Genomic DNA, 18,102 nt, shown 5'->3' with positions numbered 1-18,102 from the left:
GTAGGCGATCTAGTGTTACTAAAGCTACACCCCTATCGACAACATTCCGTTTTCAAATGAGCCCAGCAGAAGCTTGCTAGTCGATTTTATGGTCCATACCCCGTGCTCCAAAAACTTGAAAAGGTTGCATACAAACTTCAGCTATCGGAAGGAACTCGCATTCATCCTGTTTTCCACGTTTCCTTGTTAAAAAAATTTGTGGGAGACATGGCGGTGTCGTCTACCAACTTGCCACCCGTAACCGATGAGGGCACATTTATATTGGAACCTTAACAAATATTGGACACTCGTTGGGTCAAAAGAGGGAATAAATTTGAAGAAAAACATTTAGTCCAATGGAAGCATCTACTACTGGAGGAGGCCACTTGGGAGACAACTTATTCATTGCTAGAGCAATTTCTGTCTATGGACCTTGGGGACAAGCGTCCACTGGAGGAAGGGAGTATTGATAAACCATGTCGGTCAGCAAGGGCCTTTAGGCCAAATCCTAAATAGCTGGATAACGTCGTTGGACGTAATCTATTGAGCCACTGCATGCGGCATGCAAGCACGACGTAATCCATGGAGCCATTGCATGTGGCATGCAAGCAGGGAGGTGGGATGCAAGCACGACGTAATTGCATGCGACATGTGAGGGAGGTGGGACTTAGTGGAAGCAGTTATGAGAAGTAGTGGAGGCAATTCTATTTACGTGTCTGTTTTACATGTACTTTCTGTGTTGGTTTATTTGTTCATGGCTTGGCTTATTTAAGCAGCCAATGACTCTCTTAAGCATTATCAAGAATTTGCATTTCATTTGTGGTACTTTCTCACCCGAAGAGAAATCATTCTTAGCAATTACACTATCTAAAGTTAAGATCTATCAGGGTGTAAATGAAACCATACTAAACGTGATAGTGATAGATTGTTTCAATTTTGGGTTGGTTTGGCAATCAAGCTTAATTGGCTTGCTTGGTTCAGGGTAGAGATATCTTAGTGAGGATGATTAATACCATTGGCTGATCTTCTTTGCTTCAACACATGATAGTGAATAAAAACAAACAAATAAATACATAATAATAACACTAATAGTTTACATTCTAAGTTTGTATTGCAACTTTAACATTTCAAGTGATGTTTCATTGATTTGTGATTGCTATGTGGATTACCTGGTATATCAGGTGTCAATCTGACATTATGTTGCAGTAGTATTGATAAAACTGGTCGGTTTTGTTATATGAGCAAAGCTACATGTACCCAAACTTGGTACATAAAATAATACCCACTGATGTGGCAGCCAACATGGCAGATGACATCTCATCTGCCACATTGGCAATTTGCCACATCAGAGGATAAAATTTCTTCAAAAAATGTAATTGATTGTGCCATATCTTTTTAAAACAAACCCACTTTCTCAAACAACAATCACGTAAACAACAGCCAACCACGATCAACCCAAACTTGTGTTTAACCATAATCCAGCATCAGCCATCACTTTTTGGAACCGTCATCGATTGTCAGCTCTTTGAAACCATCATCGGACTTCATTTGCTGGAGATGTCAGAGGATTTAACTTCTTCTTCAAAGTTGGATTTGTTGCAAAGTGTGACTTCACCGGAGCCTTCATCAAAGCAACTAAGGTTGAGTTTTTTGTTTTTCTTTTTTATAATTAGAAAAAGATAACTCTGATTGATTAATTAATTGAAAAGAGAAAATTGTTAGCAGTGGGTATTATGAAGACATAGAGTAGCTATCGGAAATAGAGAAAATTGTGAATGTCAAATCATTAAGTGGCCCTATGGAGTAAGACATTGGATTGGATTAATTTTTTAGTATAGGATTAGACTTGTTCTTTTTTTTTTTTCAGTTCAAGAATATACTGCATCGAATAGAATTGGATTGTTAAATTTAATATACAATTTTCCCTTTACAGTTAATTACCTTTAGAATTTTCTTTTCTTGAGAAATTACCTTCAGGAAATTATATATCTTCAAGAAATTATCTCTGTATAACCCTTAATTGATATTGATAAATATATTTTTTTTTTGGGATTTTTTAAAATTTTTTGCCCAATCTCTTACCATATAAAGCTTCAATTTGGTTCTTCAGAGGTGGGTCAAGGTAAGTTTTTCATTTTCGGTTAAGCTTCCTGAAAGCCTTTTAATTGTATATTGATTAGTCAGAATTTTTTTTAGTGATATATATGATTGTTAATATTTCAATTTTAATATAATATAGTTATGTTTTTATGTGATTTGTGATTGGTGAGTAAATAATGATCATATTTATTTTTTAAGTACTTCATAGATCTTTTGAAATTATAATCATTTTCCGAAGAAACCAATTTTATGTTTAGTTTAGGATTCAAAGATGCTATGGTTCAATAATTCGAAATGGTTAAATCGATGTCAAAATCGTATACCAACCTTTTAAATCTACTTTTTAGTTCAGAATGTTAGTAGGCATTATGACTTTTTTTTTTAGTTCAGAATGTTAGCAGTTTAGAATGTTAGTATGGTTCAATAATTGCTAAAATTAGTTACTCTTTATTCAGTAATTTAAACTTGGTATTGATATTGCATCAGAATTTCAAAAATGGAGGAGTGCAGTCAAACAAATTCCAAGAACACTTCTTCTCATTTCAATGTTATTGGGGTACTTCTATTTCTTTATAATCATTTTTTTATTCATCAATATGATTTTATTTTATTTTTTAGGTTTTGTTTTTACATTTTTCATAGGATTATTTTATTCTAATTCTAACTAATTAAATATCAATGAATTAGGATAATCATTTTGAAGAAATTGATTATACAAGAAGTTTAGAAGAGGAATGGGAGCCTAAGCCTGGAATGGTTTATGATTTGTTAGAGAATCTTGTTCAAGACTATAAAAGCTATGGAAATAGGAAGGGTTTTAAAGCTATTATACGATCTACAACAAAAGGAGATGATGGAGATGTAAAATATGTGGCGTTGGCTTGTTCTTGTCATGGCAAGGCTAGAAGTAATTGTAGGAATGCTTTTAAAATGCATCCAATGACAAAAATAGATTGCAAGGCGCGAATTCGTGCAAGCATACGTTTCGATGATAAATGGACAATATCTTCAGCTATATTAGATCATAACCATGAACTCAATAGTCCTGCCAAGACTAGATACTTTAAGAGCAATCGAATAATACATCCATCTGTGAAAAGGAAGCTTGAAGTGAATGATAGGGCTGGCATTAGACCAAATAAAAATTTCAATGCCTTAATAGTTGAAGCAGGTGGTGCTAAAAATTTGCCATTCTTACAGAAAGATTGTAGGAATTATATTGAAAAGGTAAAGAGGCTACGACTTGGTGTTGGAGATGCTTCTGCAATTCAGAAATATTTTCTTAAAATGCAAAGTGAGAATTCAAATTTCTTCAACACAATGGATTTAGATGAAGAGGGTCGTCTTAAAAATGTTTTATGGGTGGATACGAGAAGTAGGGCCGCTTTTAAAGAATTCGGTGATGTTGTGACATTTGACACCACATATTTGACCAACAAATATGATATGCCGTTTGGTGCTTTCGTTGGAGTGGATCATCATGGTCATTCAATATTATTTGGTTGTGGGTTAATCTCTAATGAGGACACAGAGACATTTGTATGGCTTTTTAAATCTTGGCTTGCGTGTATGTCCAACTGTGCTCCTAAGGCAATAATTACTGATCAAGACAAGGCAATGCAAAATGCAATTGAGATTGTGTTCCCCAATACATGACATAGATGGTGTTTGTGGCATATAATGAAGAAGTTGCCTGAAAAATTGAGAGGTTATTGTGAATATGAACATATTAAGTTTTCTTTCCAAAATATTGTGTATGATTCGTTAACAAGTGATGAGTTTGAAGAACGCTGGAATAAGTTCATTGATAAATACAACCTTCTCAACAATGCATGGCTACTTGGATTATATAATGAAAGACGATGTTAGGTGCCCGCTTTTCTAAAGGATACTTTCTGGGCAGGTATGTCTACCACGCAGCGCAGTGAAAGTATGCATTCATTCTTTGATGGTTATGTCAATTCAAAAACCACTTTAAAACAGTTTGTGGAACAATATGAAAATGCATTGCGTGATAAAGTGGAAAAAGAAAGGGACGCTGATTTTAAATCTTTCAAATCATGGATCCCTTGTATAAGCACTTATCCAATGGAGAAACAATTTCAAGATGCATATACCATTGCAAAATTCAAAGAATTTCAACAAGAACTTGCTGCTAAGATCTATTGTGGGTTGTCTTCTTTTAAAAAGGTTGATTCTTATATGGAATTTATAGTACAAGAAGATGTTGTGGTTGGAGAGACTCATCGTCGTGTTACTTTTGTAGTTCGCTTTGATGAATCAACTTATGATATTCATTGCAATTGTCGAATGTTTGAGTTTAGAGGAATATTATGTCGACATGCAATTGTTGTGCTAATTGAGAAGCAAATTTCTCATGTACCAGATAAGTTCATGTAATATACAGTTTTTTGTATAAAGGGAAAAAGGAAACAAGTATACTTTTTGATAAATAAGATATGAAGAGATATTATAATTAAATAGATATGGTTGCAAAGCAAAAATTAAGGAAATTATGTGTTGGAGGATTATAAATAAGGATTTTAGGATTTGATGGATTTTTTTTAAAATAGAAAGAAGGGATATGATTGGATTGATTGAGAGATGAGAAGATATTGATTGATTTTAATTGAAATAGTTTTTATCCCTTTGAATAGATTTTTATTGGCTATAAAATTATTTCTCTAAAAGTTTAGACCTCATAAGTAAATCAACAATATTAGTTTTTATTTTTATACTTGGCAATTGAAAAAGGGAGAGGTGTGAAGTTATTTGGATCAACAAAAAGGGTGGGAGATTTGAGTAAGTTTAATCTTTCAATTTTATTTTATTTAGTTAAGCTAAATTTAGATTTAAATTATGTTAGCATCATAGTTAGGTCAATAATTGTGTTGTGCATATTAGAAACTAAAAAAAATTCTAGACAGTTTGTTATTCTATCTTTATTAAATGTTTTGATGAAGAAATTTATTTTATTTGCAATCGAAAAAGTTTCTGGAAATTTTATAACATGTGTTTTTAATTATAGCAAATTTTCGTGAATTTTTGATGATTACAGAATTTATTAAAAATCTTATAGCTATGACTGTTCAATAGAAAAAAAAATCTGCATTCTGGCAATTTGATGATCTGAATTTCTTAAAACATTTTGACAAAGTATTTGAACTCAATTTTATCTGAAAATTTTTCTGCAAATTGTATTATATGCCTATTCATACATGCCCAAATTTCATAAAGTTTCAATGCTTATAGAAATTTTTAAAAATCAAGAAATAAGGGCTGTCCAGTAAAGATCTGGTTTCTTTGACACTGTTGATGTGCTCTCTTTATTGAACGTTTTGAAAACGAAATTTAACTTTGTTTCATTTGAAACTTTTTGTCAATATTTTACTACATGTCTACTTTAATTTTTCCGAATTTTGTGAATTTACCATGAGTGAGTAATTTATTAAAAATCTTGCAATCATAACTGTCCAGTAAGAAGTTTGTATATGCACAGTTGGTTTTAATGGAGTTTAGTATGATTTAACACTAGGGTGATGATTTGTAAGGTTTATAGGTTATTAATGGATACTTCTAAGATTAAGATCTGATAGTATTAAGTTTGAATTATGATTGCTAGGACAACGTGAAGATATTGGTATCTCGTTGGTTGATTAAAGACAGTTAGAAATTGTTGAGGTAAGTAAAAGCTTACATAATATGTAATGATTTTTGTTTTATATGAAAAATGTTTATATGATTATTTATGTTATAAAATTCTTTTTACTAAGATTGATAAGTTACATGATGGTTTTATTTTAGAAGTATATAATCTTGTTATCTAAAATACTTTTAAAAAGTGTTTTGATATTTTTCTATAGAAGAAAACTTATGTTATATTATACTGTTGTTAAGATAAAAATATTTGAATGAATTCCTTGAATAAAGATTTTATGCTATTTTTCAAAGATAAAGATTTGTTAGAAAAACAAGTTTTATAAGATTATTTTGCCAAATGTCTATAGGATTTATGGATCGATTAATATGACTGGATCATAAAACATCCAGGGACATATGTTGAATGATGAAAGGTCTGCGGACCAATTATGAATATGAACACAATGAAGGGTCTGCGGACCAATTATGAAAACGATGAAAGGTCTGCGGACCTATTACGAATATGAATACGATGAAGGGTCTGCGGACCAATATGAATAAGAATATGAATTATGAAAAGTCTGCGGACTTATGATGAATATGAATAAGAATCGAACCAAGTCACCACGAATGTAGGTGACACTATGTGACAAAGGCTAAGTACAAATTTTATGTTTTTTTTATGAGTAATGTTTATGAACTATTTTAAGATTATCCCTTATGATTGATATAAAATATTTATGTTTGTTTCTCTTTAGGATAATGAATATGAACTTGTTTATATTGTTTTTTTTTCTCTTAAAATTTGTGGAAATGTTTTAGCCCCGTTATAGTTAAAGAATATCAAGGGTTTTATTTATTTATTTTGACTAATTATTTTGAAAATAAAGAAGTTTTATGATGTTTATTTATTAAAAAGTTATGTATTATGTTTGTTTTTATTTATCGAGTTGACGGCTCACTCCTCGTCTCCTTTATTTTGCAGAATAAGTTTTCTAGATTAGCTAGGAGGGGTGGAATAAAATGAACTCAAGCTGAGTTGGGAGATTGAAGAGTTTTGATGTCTAGATTTTATTATTTATGAATATTGTAATTGTGGATTATTTATAAGACGTTATTATGTTTAATTATTTTTTTTTTCTTTTGGGGATTATTTTTGGCAAGAATAAGAATATTTTATGCTATAGAATTATTTCTTTTAGAATGAAGTCATGGATTAAATTAGTTTTGCATTTTTAAGTGAGGTTAGAATCTGGGGTGTTACAGTTCATTTTAAGGCGATGGAGGAAAAACATAAACAGGTGTCATACCAAGGTCAAAATAAGTTATAATAGTTGGAACTCTAATCTTGAAGGGCAAAGGTTTGATAAATCGTTTAATTACTTCAGCGTTGTTGCAGATTTGGCATCAAATAATGATGACGATTGTAATATGGTGATAGCAATGATAACTGATATGAAGAACAAGTTAATCTCAAGTGAAAATGTTGATAGGAATTGTAAAAGTTTAAACATGTCAAATAGTATGACAAATCCTAAAGTTGGTGATGGAACTTCCAATGAGGGCGACAATTAAAATTCTTACTCCACAGGCTGTTCGTAGCAAGGGTCGTCCTCCATTCAAAAGAAAACAATCAAAAGTTGATCAAATTATCCGCAAAGTAAAAGAGAAGAAATTGCGTATACAAAAAATTAATTAAAAAGGATTAAGGTAAAAGTTTAGTATTTTAATCTAATTGAGTATTTTGTTTTGTTTTTTTTTTTCATATGTTTCATGATAAATAACAAATTACTTTTATTTAATTTTGCAGGAGAGTTCTTTTGAGGTGTGATCTACCAAGTGCATGTGTAATTAAGTCTCAGTTTTTTAGTTTTATATAAACATGTTATTGATGGAAGATAACTTTATGATAGGGATCATGTTTTATAGTCGGTTTGTTGATTTTATAGTTGATGATGTGACAAATTTTAACATATGATTGATATTTAGAGTAACATTATATGAATTTGATTTGTAATTTTATTTTCAGTAATTATGAGTTTTTAGTTTATTTTTGTTAATCTAAGCAGTTATCTCTTTTGCATTTTGTTATTGCATTGTGTTAGACTCATATTTATGTGAAGAAAAATCAAAGGAATAAATTATCCTAACCAAACACAAGACAGCCTAGGAAACAAGCAAGTGAGAGTTTCTTAACCCCCTGGTCCACCACAAACAGAAGCAGTAGACAGCAAACAAGAGGAGTCTAAAGCTGTGATGGAACAAGAGGCAAATAAAAAGGGAGTAGAAGGGCAAAAGTCTCTTTAGTTGAAGAATTTGAAGAATCTGAAAGGGAGTTGCAGGTTATGGTTTGTCTGGATGTGTTTTGATGGACTGTGTAATGTGAACAAGTTTATAATATGTAGCAATGAAGAAAGCTTGTATTGAATATAATCCATAAACTGGTTCTCATTACATGAAATCAATAAAAAGTACATTTCTTGCATTATGTTTCTATATTACATTTGAAACATATTATCATCTCTAGATGTCCAACCAAAGTTACTGCAGCCAAGTCAGCCCGATGCCTCCAAGTTGCCTTTTGCTTCTGTTTTTAGAGGGAGTAACATAGATCATAATATTATATAAAGAATTTTCAAGCTGTATAGGAGTATGGCTAAAGCTGGTTTTGGAGACAGCATCTCGGCACTAGAACTGCAGAATCTGGGCCTTTTTCTTCCAGCAAAATCTTCTTGGAATGTATTTGGGCAGTGTTAGAAATTCTAGAAATCTGCTGACTGAAGCTGTATACTGCAGAATGAGATTTGCAGAAGTTGGGTAACTGTCATAGCACAATTCTGGAAAAAATCTGGGCAGTTTGAACTTTGGTTAGAATGGGCATCGGCAAATTTAATTTTACCCCTGTAGGGACCTGAATTTATGGAGTAAGACTGGGCAGACTGAGTATCCATGAACCTGCATTTTTGCATTAGCAGGGCTCTTGGACTGGTTACAAAATATCAAATTTCAAATGCACTAGGTAGCTTACGAATTCCTTAATCGCAAATCCTGGATACACATATTCAATTCTATGCAAATTCTCATAATGAATTGAATAATGGTAAAGTTCTTGACTAAGAGGGCAAAATAATGAATTGAATATTAAGGGGTAAGATTCATAAATTCTTATACAGATTTCTTAACCACAAAATTTGATATTTTGTGCAACCTAAGGCATTTGAAATTTGATCTATAGGAAGCCACTCCGGGATATACAACCCGTGCCAATTCCTGGATATATATGGTGGGGGCAATTCCTGGATATACATTCTTCAATTCCTGAAACCATTAGCACAAATTATCAGTTTTAGTTAAATATAGTGCAACTTGAAGCACACATATATGAATTTAAGCGAAGTATACTGGATGAAGACAAGTTACAAAAGGCATATTACATTCTTCAATTTCAGACATGAGAGGTCATAATGCACCACCATAGGACTGAGGGAAGAAGCAATTATCAGATTTCAAATGCCCTAGGTTGATTTCTATTTTCCAAGAACTATTTCTTTAACTGTGTCGATACCTATGCAATTGACATTAACAAAATCAATATGACAAACCAACTGGTGTTTGTCATGCTTGTAGAAATCATGCAAGGTCTCAAACTTACAACCAACTAAAAATTTATTATCCACAGTAACATACACAAAGTTTAAAAATAAAAATAATAATTAACATCAAATCTATTTTACTTATAAGTAAAAGTTTCATTTTTAGATAAAGAATATATACAGAAAACTTTAAAAAAATGAGAGAGGGAAACCCCGTGCCTTTATATCAAGACCAAAGTATTCATCTTCTGAATCAACATCCACGGCCAAATTCTCTTTAGCTAAAATAACCTTTAATATTTTCTCCGTGTTCAGGGCATTCGACAATTTTACCATAGTATAATAACATCAATAATAATCAACAATCAACCACCTAAGAATATAAAGAACAACAAAAAAATAATAATTTGATGACAAAAATAAAACCCACACCGCCTAAATTGGATACATGCACTGCCTTGAAAGGTTTGGGTTTGGTTTTAAGAATCCCACATCCAATTAACTTAAAAAACCTAAATTGGATACCTACACTGCCTTGAAAAATGAAAGTCTAAAGTCACAGCATTACATCGGCTGATTTTACACCCAACAAAGTGCTGCCTTCTTCAACTTTTTCTTTTCAATTAAGGGTTAAACACAGAGAATTTCTTAAAGATAATTTCTTAAGAAAAGAAAATTCTAAAGGTAATTAACTGTAAAGGGAAAATTGTATGATAAATCTAATAATCCAATTTAGTTCGATCCAGCCTATTCCTGAACTGAAAAAAAAAACAAATAGTCTAATCCTGTACTGAAAAAGTAATCCAATCCAAGTCTTACTCCAAACGGCCACTTAATGGTTTGACATTCACAATTTTCTCTGTTTCAGATAGCCACTCTCTCTTCACAATACCCACTGCTAGACAAGTTTCTCTTTTCAATTAATTAATCAATCAGAGATAACTTTTTCTAATTATAAAAAAAAATAACAAAAAACCCAACCTTAGTTGCTCTGATAAAGGCTCCAGTGAAGTCACACTTTGCAACAAATCCAACTTTTGGAGAAGCAGTTTCCGAAGAACAACAATCAACGATGGTTCCAACAAGCGATGACCAACGGTGGTCCCGACGAATGATAGTGGATTATGGTTAAACATGAGTTTGGGTTGATGGTGGTTGGCTGCTACTTTCATGGTGGTTGGCTGCTTTTGTGCCCTGAACACGGAGAAAGTGGTTTATTTTATAAAAATAAGAAATTCCATTAATTTTTTTGTTGTTCTTTTTTTCCGCTGATGTGGTAAGTTGTCAACATGGGCAGATGAAATGGCATATGCCACGTTGGCTGCCACATCAGTGGGTATCATTTTGGGTATTAATTTTGGGTACATATAGAATTATCCTTGTTATATAAGTTGGCATTAAGTTATAATCTATATATTACAAGCTCCTCTTTGTAAATTTAATACAATCAGCAGACCATATTCAATTGATATGCTGTCTAGCAGCCTGCTTAATGTGCATTATACTTGTAATGGGCTAAGAACTATTTAAATTGAAATGATAGTTTCTGTGATTCAACAACATGTTTTGAAACTGCCATATTTTTTTATCTTCTTAAAATCTCTAGCAATTTATTGCTTTATTCAATTAATGTCACAAAATTTGTTCACTTGAATTGCTGCTACTGTTGATGTTTATTGCTTTTTCAACATTTGAAGGTGAAAGGCGGATCTGCTGGATCTGTTGACTTGTTGGCGAACTTAACCAATAACTTCTTCAAGTATGATTCTGATTTTGTATTTTCTTACTAGTTTCTTAAATATAGATGAGTTTTATAAAGACCGGATTCTTTTGTGTGTTTAGATGATTAGACAAAAAAAAAATTGTCATAAAATTGTGAATATTTTAATTTTGCCTCATATTTTGAGATGCAGGTAGTAGATTTGAGTGTATGAAGACTGTCCAAATGCGACAACGTATGGTTTTTTTTTTTTAATCTGTGTAGTGTAATATGGTAATTTAATTAATACCTCAAAGTTCTGGGAGAATGGAATGGAGTTAATCAGCTGAGATGAAGATTGGAGTGGTTTTTGTGTTGGGATTTAAATCGTCGGAAGCCATTGATGAAAGAAATGAGCAACTAAGTTAGCAGTTGCAGAAAGAAATTGCAGAGGAGACCAAGACTTGTGACTTGCCAGGTTTTGTAGAGCTGTTTTGTAGTGCGGATGTCTCAAATGAATACATATCTATTCTTTTTTTGGTAAGTAAATGTGTAATGTAAAGGAAAAGCCAATTCAGCAAAGCAAAGTAGGCTCATCTTGTTCTACTCTCTCTACAATTGCAAGATAGGGGACAAGATAGCAGCAAAAACACTATATACAAAACTACACAAGAAGCCCTTAGGGAAAAAATCAACCAAGCAAAACATCGAAAGCCAGCCAAGAGCAATGCACGAAACAAACACAGGGAAAACAGACTACAAACACCAATCCCTCAGCTTCATGATCCGCCAATGCCTCTAAGACAACCAATGCAGCAACAAGCAAAAGCTAAAGGAGCAGACACACAGCAGACAAACACAGGGAAAATGCAGCTTCAAACAACAGCTGAAAAGATGCTTCTGAAAGAGCTTGGGCTGGACAAATTGCATTAGACAGGGCAGCAGTAATCTGCTCCAGCAGGGTAAAACAGAGAGCGTGGATCCACAATTTAGCATGACTATTTTGGTCTTGAAAAGAAGCATGATTCCAGATTGGGCAGAGCAGCTAGTCAATTAGAAAATATCATTGATTGAATGTATGTTCACTTGGTTTGTTGGTCACCACACTCGAGGCATATTCATATACATGAATAAACAACTTTATGAAGTCATATATTTTTCATGTGGGATTGAGTATATTGAGAAATATTTTAAAGTGAACCGTGTATCAAAACATATTTGAATTTATTTATCTTTCTAATGATTAGGTTAAAGTCTTATGCATATGATTGGATTTGATTCGAATTATTCGAGTTCAAAATGAACAAATCAAGTTCAAGACAATTCAAATCAAATTCAAAGTTAAATTATTCTTAAATCGAGTTTAAATGTCAACTCATCAATCTTGAGTTGGGTCTTGTTGAGCTACATCTAAATCAAAATAATCTTATGCATCCAATATATAAATTCCAATTACATCACAAATAAGAATTTATAATTGAGATTTTTTGGGAAACCCCGACGGTACGAGGCAAATTTTATTAATTGAAAAAAAAATGACAATGAACACAAAGATTGTGTTCATTGTACACACACCACTAATGTTGGTAATAAATATATATACAATCGAACAAATGTAAAAGACGTATCAACATCTTAACAGATAGCCTATTCTTCTTCTTCGTCGTCATCTAAAGGGCATTATCAAAGTCATATTATGAATAAATGTCTAAAAGATGAATATATAACAATAATATGTATGAATAATTGCCAACAATATTGAATAAAGAATATGATAAAACATTATTCATACCACTTTCACGACTTGGCAACTGATCTGGCTGGTCTTGCATTATCTTTTTCTACAAAAGCAATAAGTTTCTTAATAACGGAAATACTTCATATACAAACATGGTTACAAATATCAATATATTACTATATAGATAATTGATTTTGAATTAAAGATAAAGTAACACTAATCATATGAACACATGTCAATAGTTACACTTAGACATCTTTCAATTATAGACTAAAATCCCAAAAGTTTACATTCTGCAGTGAAATATTAGATAACATTGCTTATGGCAATTAATTTTTGTCTCAATATAATGAGATTTATTATTTATAATTATAATTTTATTAAGAAAATAAAACAAAACAATTTGTTAGGAATAAGAGATTTAAAAACTGCAAAGAAAACCTAAATAGTGTATAATTAAGAACTTGATTATAATTATAAATTAATAATTTTCCTGGGACTTGCAACTAGGCTGAAGGCAGTGGAGCCACACCCTGCCACCAGCACCCCTGTTTCTTAATAAATATTGAATAAACGGGAAAGAATAATTAATTAATGTAACAAGAAAAAGGAAATGCAAATAAAATTGTACAAGTAATGTGAAAGTATAAAAGGCATATATTTATGTATAATTGAAAATAATGTGCATGAATGAGTGAAAATTACGAAAATTAATTAGAAGATGTAGGTGTTTGATGATCGAGTATATACCTGTTCATCGAACAACTCTTCTAATGTGGTACTGAGGTTGTCATTCCCACGACTGGTACCTTCTTCAGGTAAATTAATTAGAAGATGTAAGTGTTTGATCATCAAGTATATATACACAATAATATGATAAAACATGATTCATACCATTTTCACTATCTACTTTAATTTGGTCTCCTTGCAGCAACAGCCTTTTGTTCTTCGTTCTCCTTCCAGCAGTCTTTTGTGCCTACAAAAGTAATAAACTTATTAATAACAAGAATACTTCGTGTACTAACAATAGGTATATATATAGATACAATTATTGATGTATCATTATGTCGTCATTAAGTGATTTTGAATAAGAGTTAAAGTAAATAATTAGATTAACTAATCATACAATAACATGTCAACTTTTTTGTATATTAGTAAAAGAATGTTTGTACTCAAAGTAGTATTTTTTTTTTTTTTTTACATACATTTTTTCTATATTATTTGATGTGAAAAAGATAAATAAAAATGGTGCATATGAAATCATTTCTTAGAAAATGTAAAACAAATGGGAATGAATAAATAATCGAACAAGAAAAAAGCAATGCAAATCAAATTGTCCAAATTGATAATGCAGGCACATTTTTATGTACAATTAATTGAAAATGGAGTAGGTTCTGAAAATTCATTAGAAAAAATAGTTGTTTGATCATAAAGTAGTATATACCTGTTCATTGAAGAACTCTTCCAATGTGCTTTTCAAGTTGCCATTCCAACGGTTAGTACCTCCAAGACGCACTTTTTTAAGGTTGGGTGTTACTTGCTCTCCAAAACCGAAGGTCTTCATCTTTCTACATTTATATATCCGTAATCTTTCTAATTTTGGGAATTCAATAGTATATGACCTAGAGCTAAAACAAGTGAGGCTGTTAAGCTTACCAAGTTCCAAGCAGTACAAACTTGGAAACACAATGCTCTCTAATGGCTCTTCTTTTTCTCCTTTCTCATTTGTGATTATTTCTTGTATTCTTAGGCATCTCTTTATTACAAGTGTTTTGAGCTTCACCAAGAGTTTGACAATTGAGGGAGTGAAGAGGATTTCTAAATTAAAACAACCACTTATTTTTATAAAAGTCAGGTTTCCCAAGCATGGGGGGATTATGGTCTGATCTAACTCTACATTCTCCACTTCTTCTTTCTCAAATATCTCCTTTAAATTATAGCATAAATTTAATTCTATTTCTTCCAAACAAATAAGGCTTTGGAGTAGAGTTGGTGAAAATAGTTTTATTAACTTGGGGCAACTCCACAAATATACTCTCTTCAAGTTATGGAGGCTTATGGATTGATGGTCACCCTTCCATATAAGTAACATCTCTTCCAAATATTCCAAATGTATATTCTCTAATGACGAGAGTAACTTGGTTTCTCTCATTCCAGTCTTAATCTTTTCACAATCAAATATATACACCAATGATCTGCACATTTTTACTTCAAGTGTTTGAAGATTTTGAAACCTCAATAACAAATGACTCGGTGCAATATTTAACAAGCTGTTACATTTCTCCACCTTCAAAAGTTTTAGTTTACAAAAAGACTGAGTGGCAGGTTGTCCATTACATATTGCAATAAGGTTGTAATTCTCAATGAGATACAATTTCTCTAAATTGTCGAAACTTGAGTTTGTTGTCCTTTCCAATGCATTGAAAAGATTCCTTATCTTATCACATCTTTTGATATCGAGATACTTCAATTCATTGAACCCTTCATCAGTTAGGTCATGACTAATGCTATCTAAATTAAAAATATTTTCTAAAGTTAGTCTCTCAGTTCTTTTAACTGAACCTCTAAACTTGTCATATATCATTGAAATGTTAGTACTTGAGATCTCCATAATTCTTGAGTACAACATGTTACCTAAATATTTATCAGAACGATATCTTTCAGTGGGAGATTTAGTCCAATGAACAAGATTTTTATGTTTTGTTAATAAGCTATTAGCTATTATTAAGACAAAGTTGGGCAATTTTTGGAATGACAAGAATGTTGGGGAGAACACCTGGTTATTTGGAATAAAAACATGTAAGCTAGTCAATCGAGACAAGACGTCTAACTCAGCAAGATTGGCACAACTTTCAGATCCCCATTTAACAAAACGATTAACATATAACTCCTCTAACTTTTGAAGAGAAGATATAACACCACAAGGTATTAGTTCTATATCTATATTATTCAAATCTAACAACCTAAGATTAGTTAATTGACTAAAGGATGAAGGGATCTCTTTAACAAGTTTAGAATTAGAAAGGGAAAAAATCTCAAGTTTACTTAGCCTACCAATTACTGATAGATCAACCAACATGGAATACCGAACATCTAATGTTCGAAGATTTGTGAGAAATGAAAGTGAATCAGGCAATGTCTTGATGTATGTTCGTCCCAAGCTTAAAACTTTGAGATTCATCATTTTCTCAAAGAAACTACTAGGGACAACCAAACTTTTATTTTCCTGTAACAACAAAGCCTGCAAATTTGGGTATTCCAACCCATTAGGTATCTCTTGAATATAATTTGTCATCAATGAGATACATGTGAAATCTTCAAATGTATCCCCATATGGCCACTCTTTTAGATCCAATCCAACATCTACCATGAATTTATGGTTGTATCTAGGAGCTATAGCTATTGCAAAATCACGAATAACATCATGCATTTTTACATACTTTTCACCTTCTTCAATCAAAAGAAAAGAAGAGGTTATGGTACTTACAATAGTATGAACTCTGTTTCTGACAATTTCAATTGTCTCATGAGTATGTCCAAACCACCTCAAACCTGTCCAATATCTGACCAAATTTTCAACATGAATTTTGTAATCCTCTGGAAATAAACTACAAAACAGAAAAAGTGATTTTGTCTCATTTTCTAGGTACTTGAAGCTTAGTTCCAGAGATAAAAAAACGTTTCTCTCCAATTCTGGGATGCTTGAAGGGGTAGACGTTCTAAGTTGTTGTGCTACGTTGCTCCACACATGCTTGTTCTTACCTTTTAAAGCTCCTGCTATTGTCACAATTGCAAGTGGCAATCCCCCACATTTAGTAGTTACCTCTCTTGCAATTAGGTTAATATCAGAATTTTCAACAATCGGGCCCGCAATCTTGCTAAAAAGCTCCCAAGACTCTTGTTTTGATAAAGTTGCAATAGTATAAATCTTTTGGCAGTCCATTCCATTACACACATCTCTACTTCGGGAGGTGATTAAAATTTTACAGCCTCTATGGTCATTCCCAAAAGGTATACCGATCTCACTCAATTTAATAATCTCCCAAACATCGTCTAATATTATGAGGACCCGCTTCTCTCTCTTGATTTTTTGCCACAATGAACTTGCTCTTTCTAATTCAGAATGAGTCGGAAGAGATTTCAAACCCAACATGTCAGCAATCTCCCCTTGAATCTTCATGATATCGGGGGTTTGAGAGACAACCGCCATCGCTACAACATCATACTCCCTGGCTTCTTTTACATGGTGGCCAATTTCTTTAACTAGTGTGGTTTTACCAATGCCCCCCATCCCACATATTCCAATTTTGTTGACATTGCTATCTTCAATTAAGGCCTCCATAACTTCCTTCTTAAATGAATTTCTAGATTCGAATATGCTAGAATTAAATGCCTCAGATGAAGATATAATTCCAGATGGAGGAGCAGGACAAGACACACTTACAAGATTTCCCAGTTCTTGAAGCTGACCAGAAATCGCCAGAGTATGATTTTTTGCCTCCTTACTGAATCGACAATGTTGTCTGAGATTAATGCACCACCCTTTGAGGCATCTCTTGTTGGCTTTGCCTTCATCTTCCAGAAACTTTTCAGCTTTTGCAGAAATATCATCAACTTCAGCTAACCACTTTTGAACAACATCAAAGATGATCTCTCCATTTCTTTCAGCATATTCGATTTTCTTTAGCACCATGTCTCTGCTATCCCTCAGCTTCTCAGCTTGCTTTTTCAATCTTTCGATGTTGTCATTGTAGTGAAACAAATAACCAAGTTGATCACCAGCAGCTGCAAACACATTGTCAGCTACCTTCTCAGCTACCTTCCCACCAGCAGAAGTGACAATCTCCATGGCCTTTTTCTTTTTTTTCCGGGTACAAGTACAGAATTGTGTTTTAAATGATGAGAAAAAAATAGAACAGAAAAAGAAGGAATATATAAAGCAAAGAGAGAAGTGATGTTGAATATAATAACAATGATTCTATCCTTTGCCTTTGATCTCAAGACTGCTTGGTTCCATCTTTAAATCAATGCAAAAATATTTTGGATATAAAAAAAAAAAAAATCTATGCAAAAATATTCTTGTCTTCAGGAAGAGAAATCAATATGCATGCTGTCAATCTGAATTTTCTTACATAGAAAATCAATATGTGCCCTGCTTTCCGCCATTCACTTAAAGATGCCAAGGAAAAATAATAGTATAAACCTACAAGTTAAAGCAATATTATTAATACATATCATTATACTTTTTGCTATATTATTTTATGCACTAATAATGGTTACAAACACAATTACAAACCGTCGTACTCGTGCATGTACTCATTATTAATACATATAATTATACTTTTTGCTAAATG

At 32.3% G+C, this 18,102-nt stretch overlaps 2 protein-coding genes and 2 long non-coding RNA genes across 4 annotated transcripts; 2 read left to right on the top strand and 2 right to left on the bottom strand.

Moving 5' to 3' along the window:
- The first annotated feature begins 1,272 nt into the window (after positions 1-1,272).
- On the top strand, positions 1,273-4,479 carry LOC123203778 (protein FAR1-RELATED SEQUENCE 5-like). Its single transcript, XM_044620257.1, has 4 exons — positions 1,273-1,619; positions 2,566-2,635; positions 2,767-3,646; positions 3,983-4,479. The coding sequence occupies exons 1-4, from the start codon at positions 1,537-1,539 to the stop codon at positions 4,477-4,479; spliced, it is 1,530 nt and encodes a 509-aa protein (XP_044476192.1). The 5' UTR covers positions 1,273-1,536.
- Positions 4,480-7,289: 2,810 nt separating this feature from the next.
- On the top strand, positions 7,290-8,203 carry LOC123199678. Its single transcript, XR_006498400.1, has 2 exons — positions 7,290-7,428; positions 7,529-8,203. It is a non-coding gene; the product is annotated as an uncharacterized LOC123199678 (long non-coding RNA).
- Positions 8,119-10,614, bottom strand: LOC123199672. Its single transcript, XR_006498399.1, has 2 exons — positions 10,293-10,614; positions 8,119-9,036 (listed from the first exon to the last, which is right to left on the bottom strand). It is a non-coding gene; the product is annotated as an uncharacterized LOC123199672 (long non-coding RNA).
- A 999-nt stretch (positions 10,615-11,613) lies between these two features.
- On the bottom strand, positions 11,614-17,611 carry LOC123203771 (probable disease resistance protein At4g27220). Its single transcript, XM_044620246.1, has 5 exons — positions 14,193-17,611; positions 13,643-13,724; positions 13,499-13,557; positions 11,777-11,839; positions 11,614-11,622 (listed from the first exon to the last, which is right to left on the bottom strand). Exons 1-5 carry the CDS (start codon positions 17,595-17,597, stop codon positions 11,614-11,616), a joined length of 3,618 nt encoding a protein of 1,205 aa, XP_044476181.1. The 5' UTR covers positions 17,598-17,611.
- Between the last annotated feature and the right edge of the window lie 491 nt (positions 17,612-18,102).

Source organism: Mangifera indica, chromosome 2 (assembly GCF_011075055.1).
Source record: "Mangifera indica cultivar Alphonso chromosome 2, CATAS_Mindica_2.1, whole genome shotgun sequence".
Lineage (NCBI taxonomy): Eukaryota > Viridiplantae > Streptophyta > Magnoliopsida > Sapindales > Anacardiaceae > Mangifera > Mangifera indica.
The sequence above is the reverse complement of the archived record's forward strand: the minus strand, read 5'-3'. Positions and strand labels throughout refer to the sequence as shown.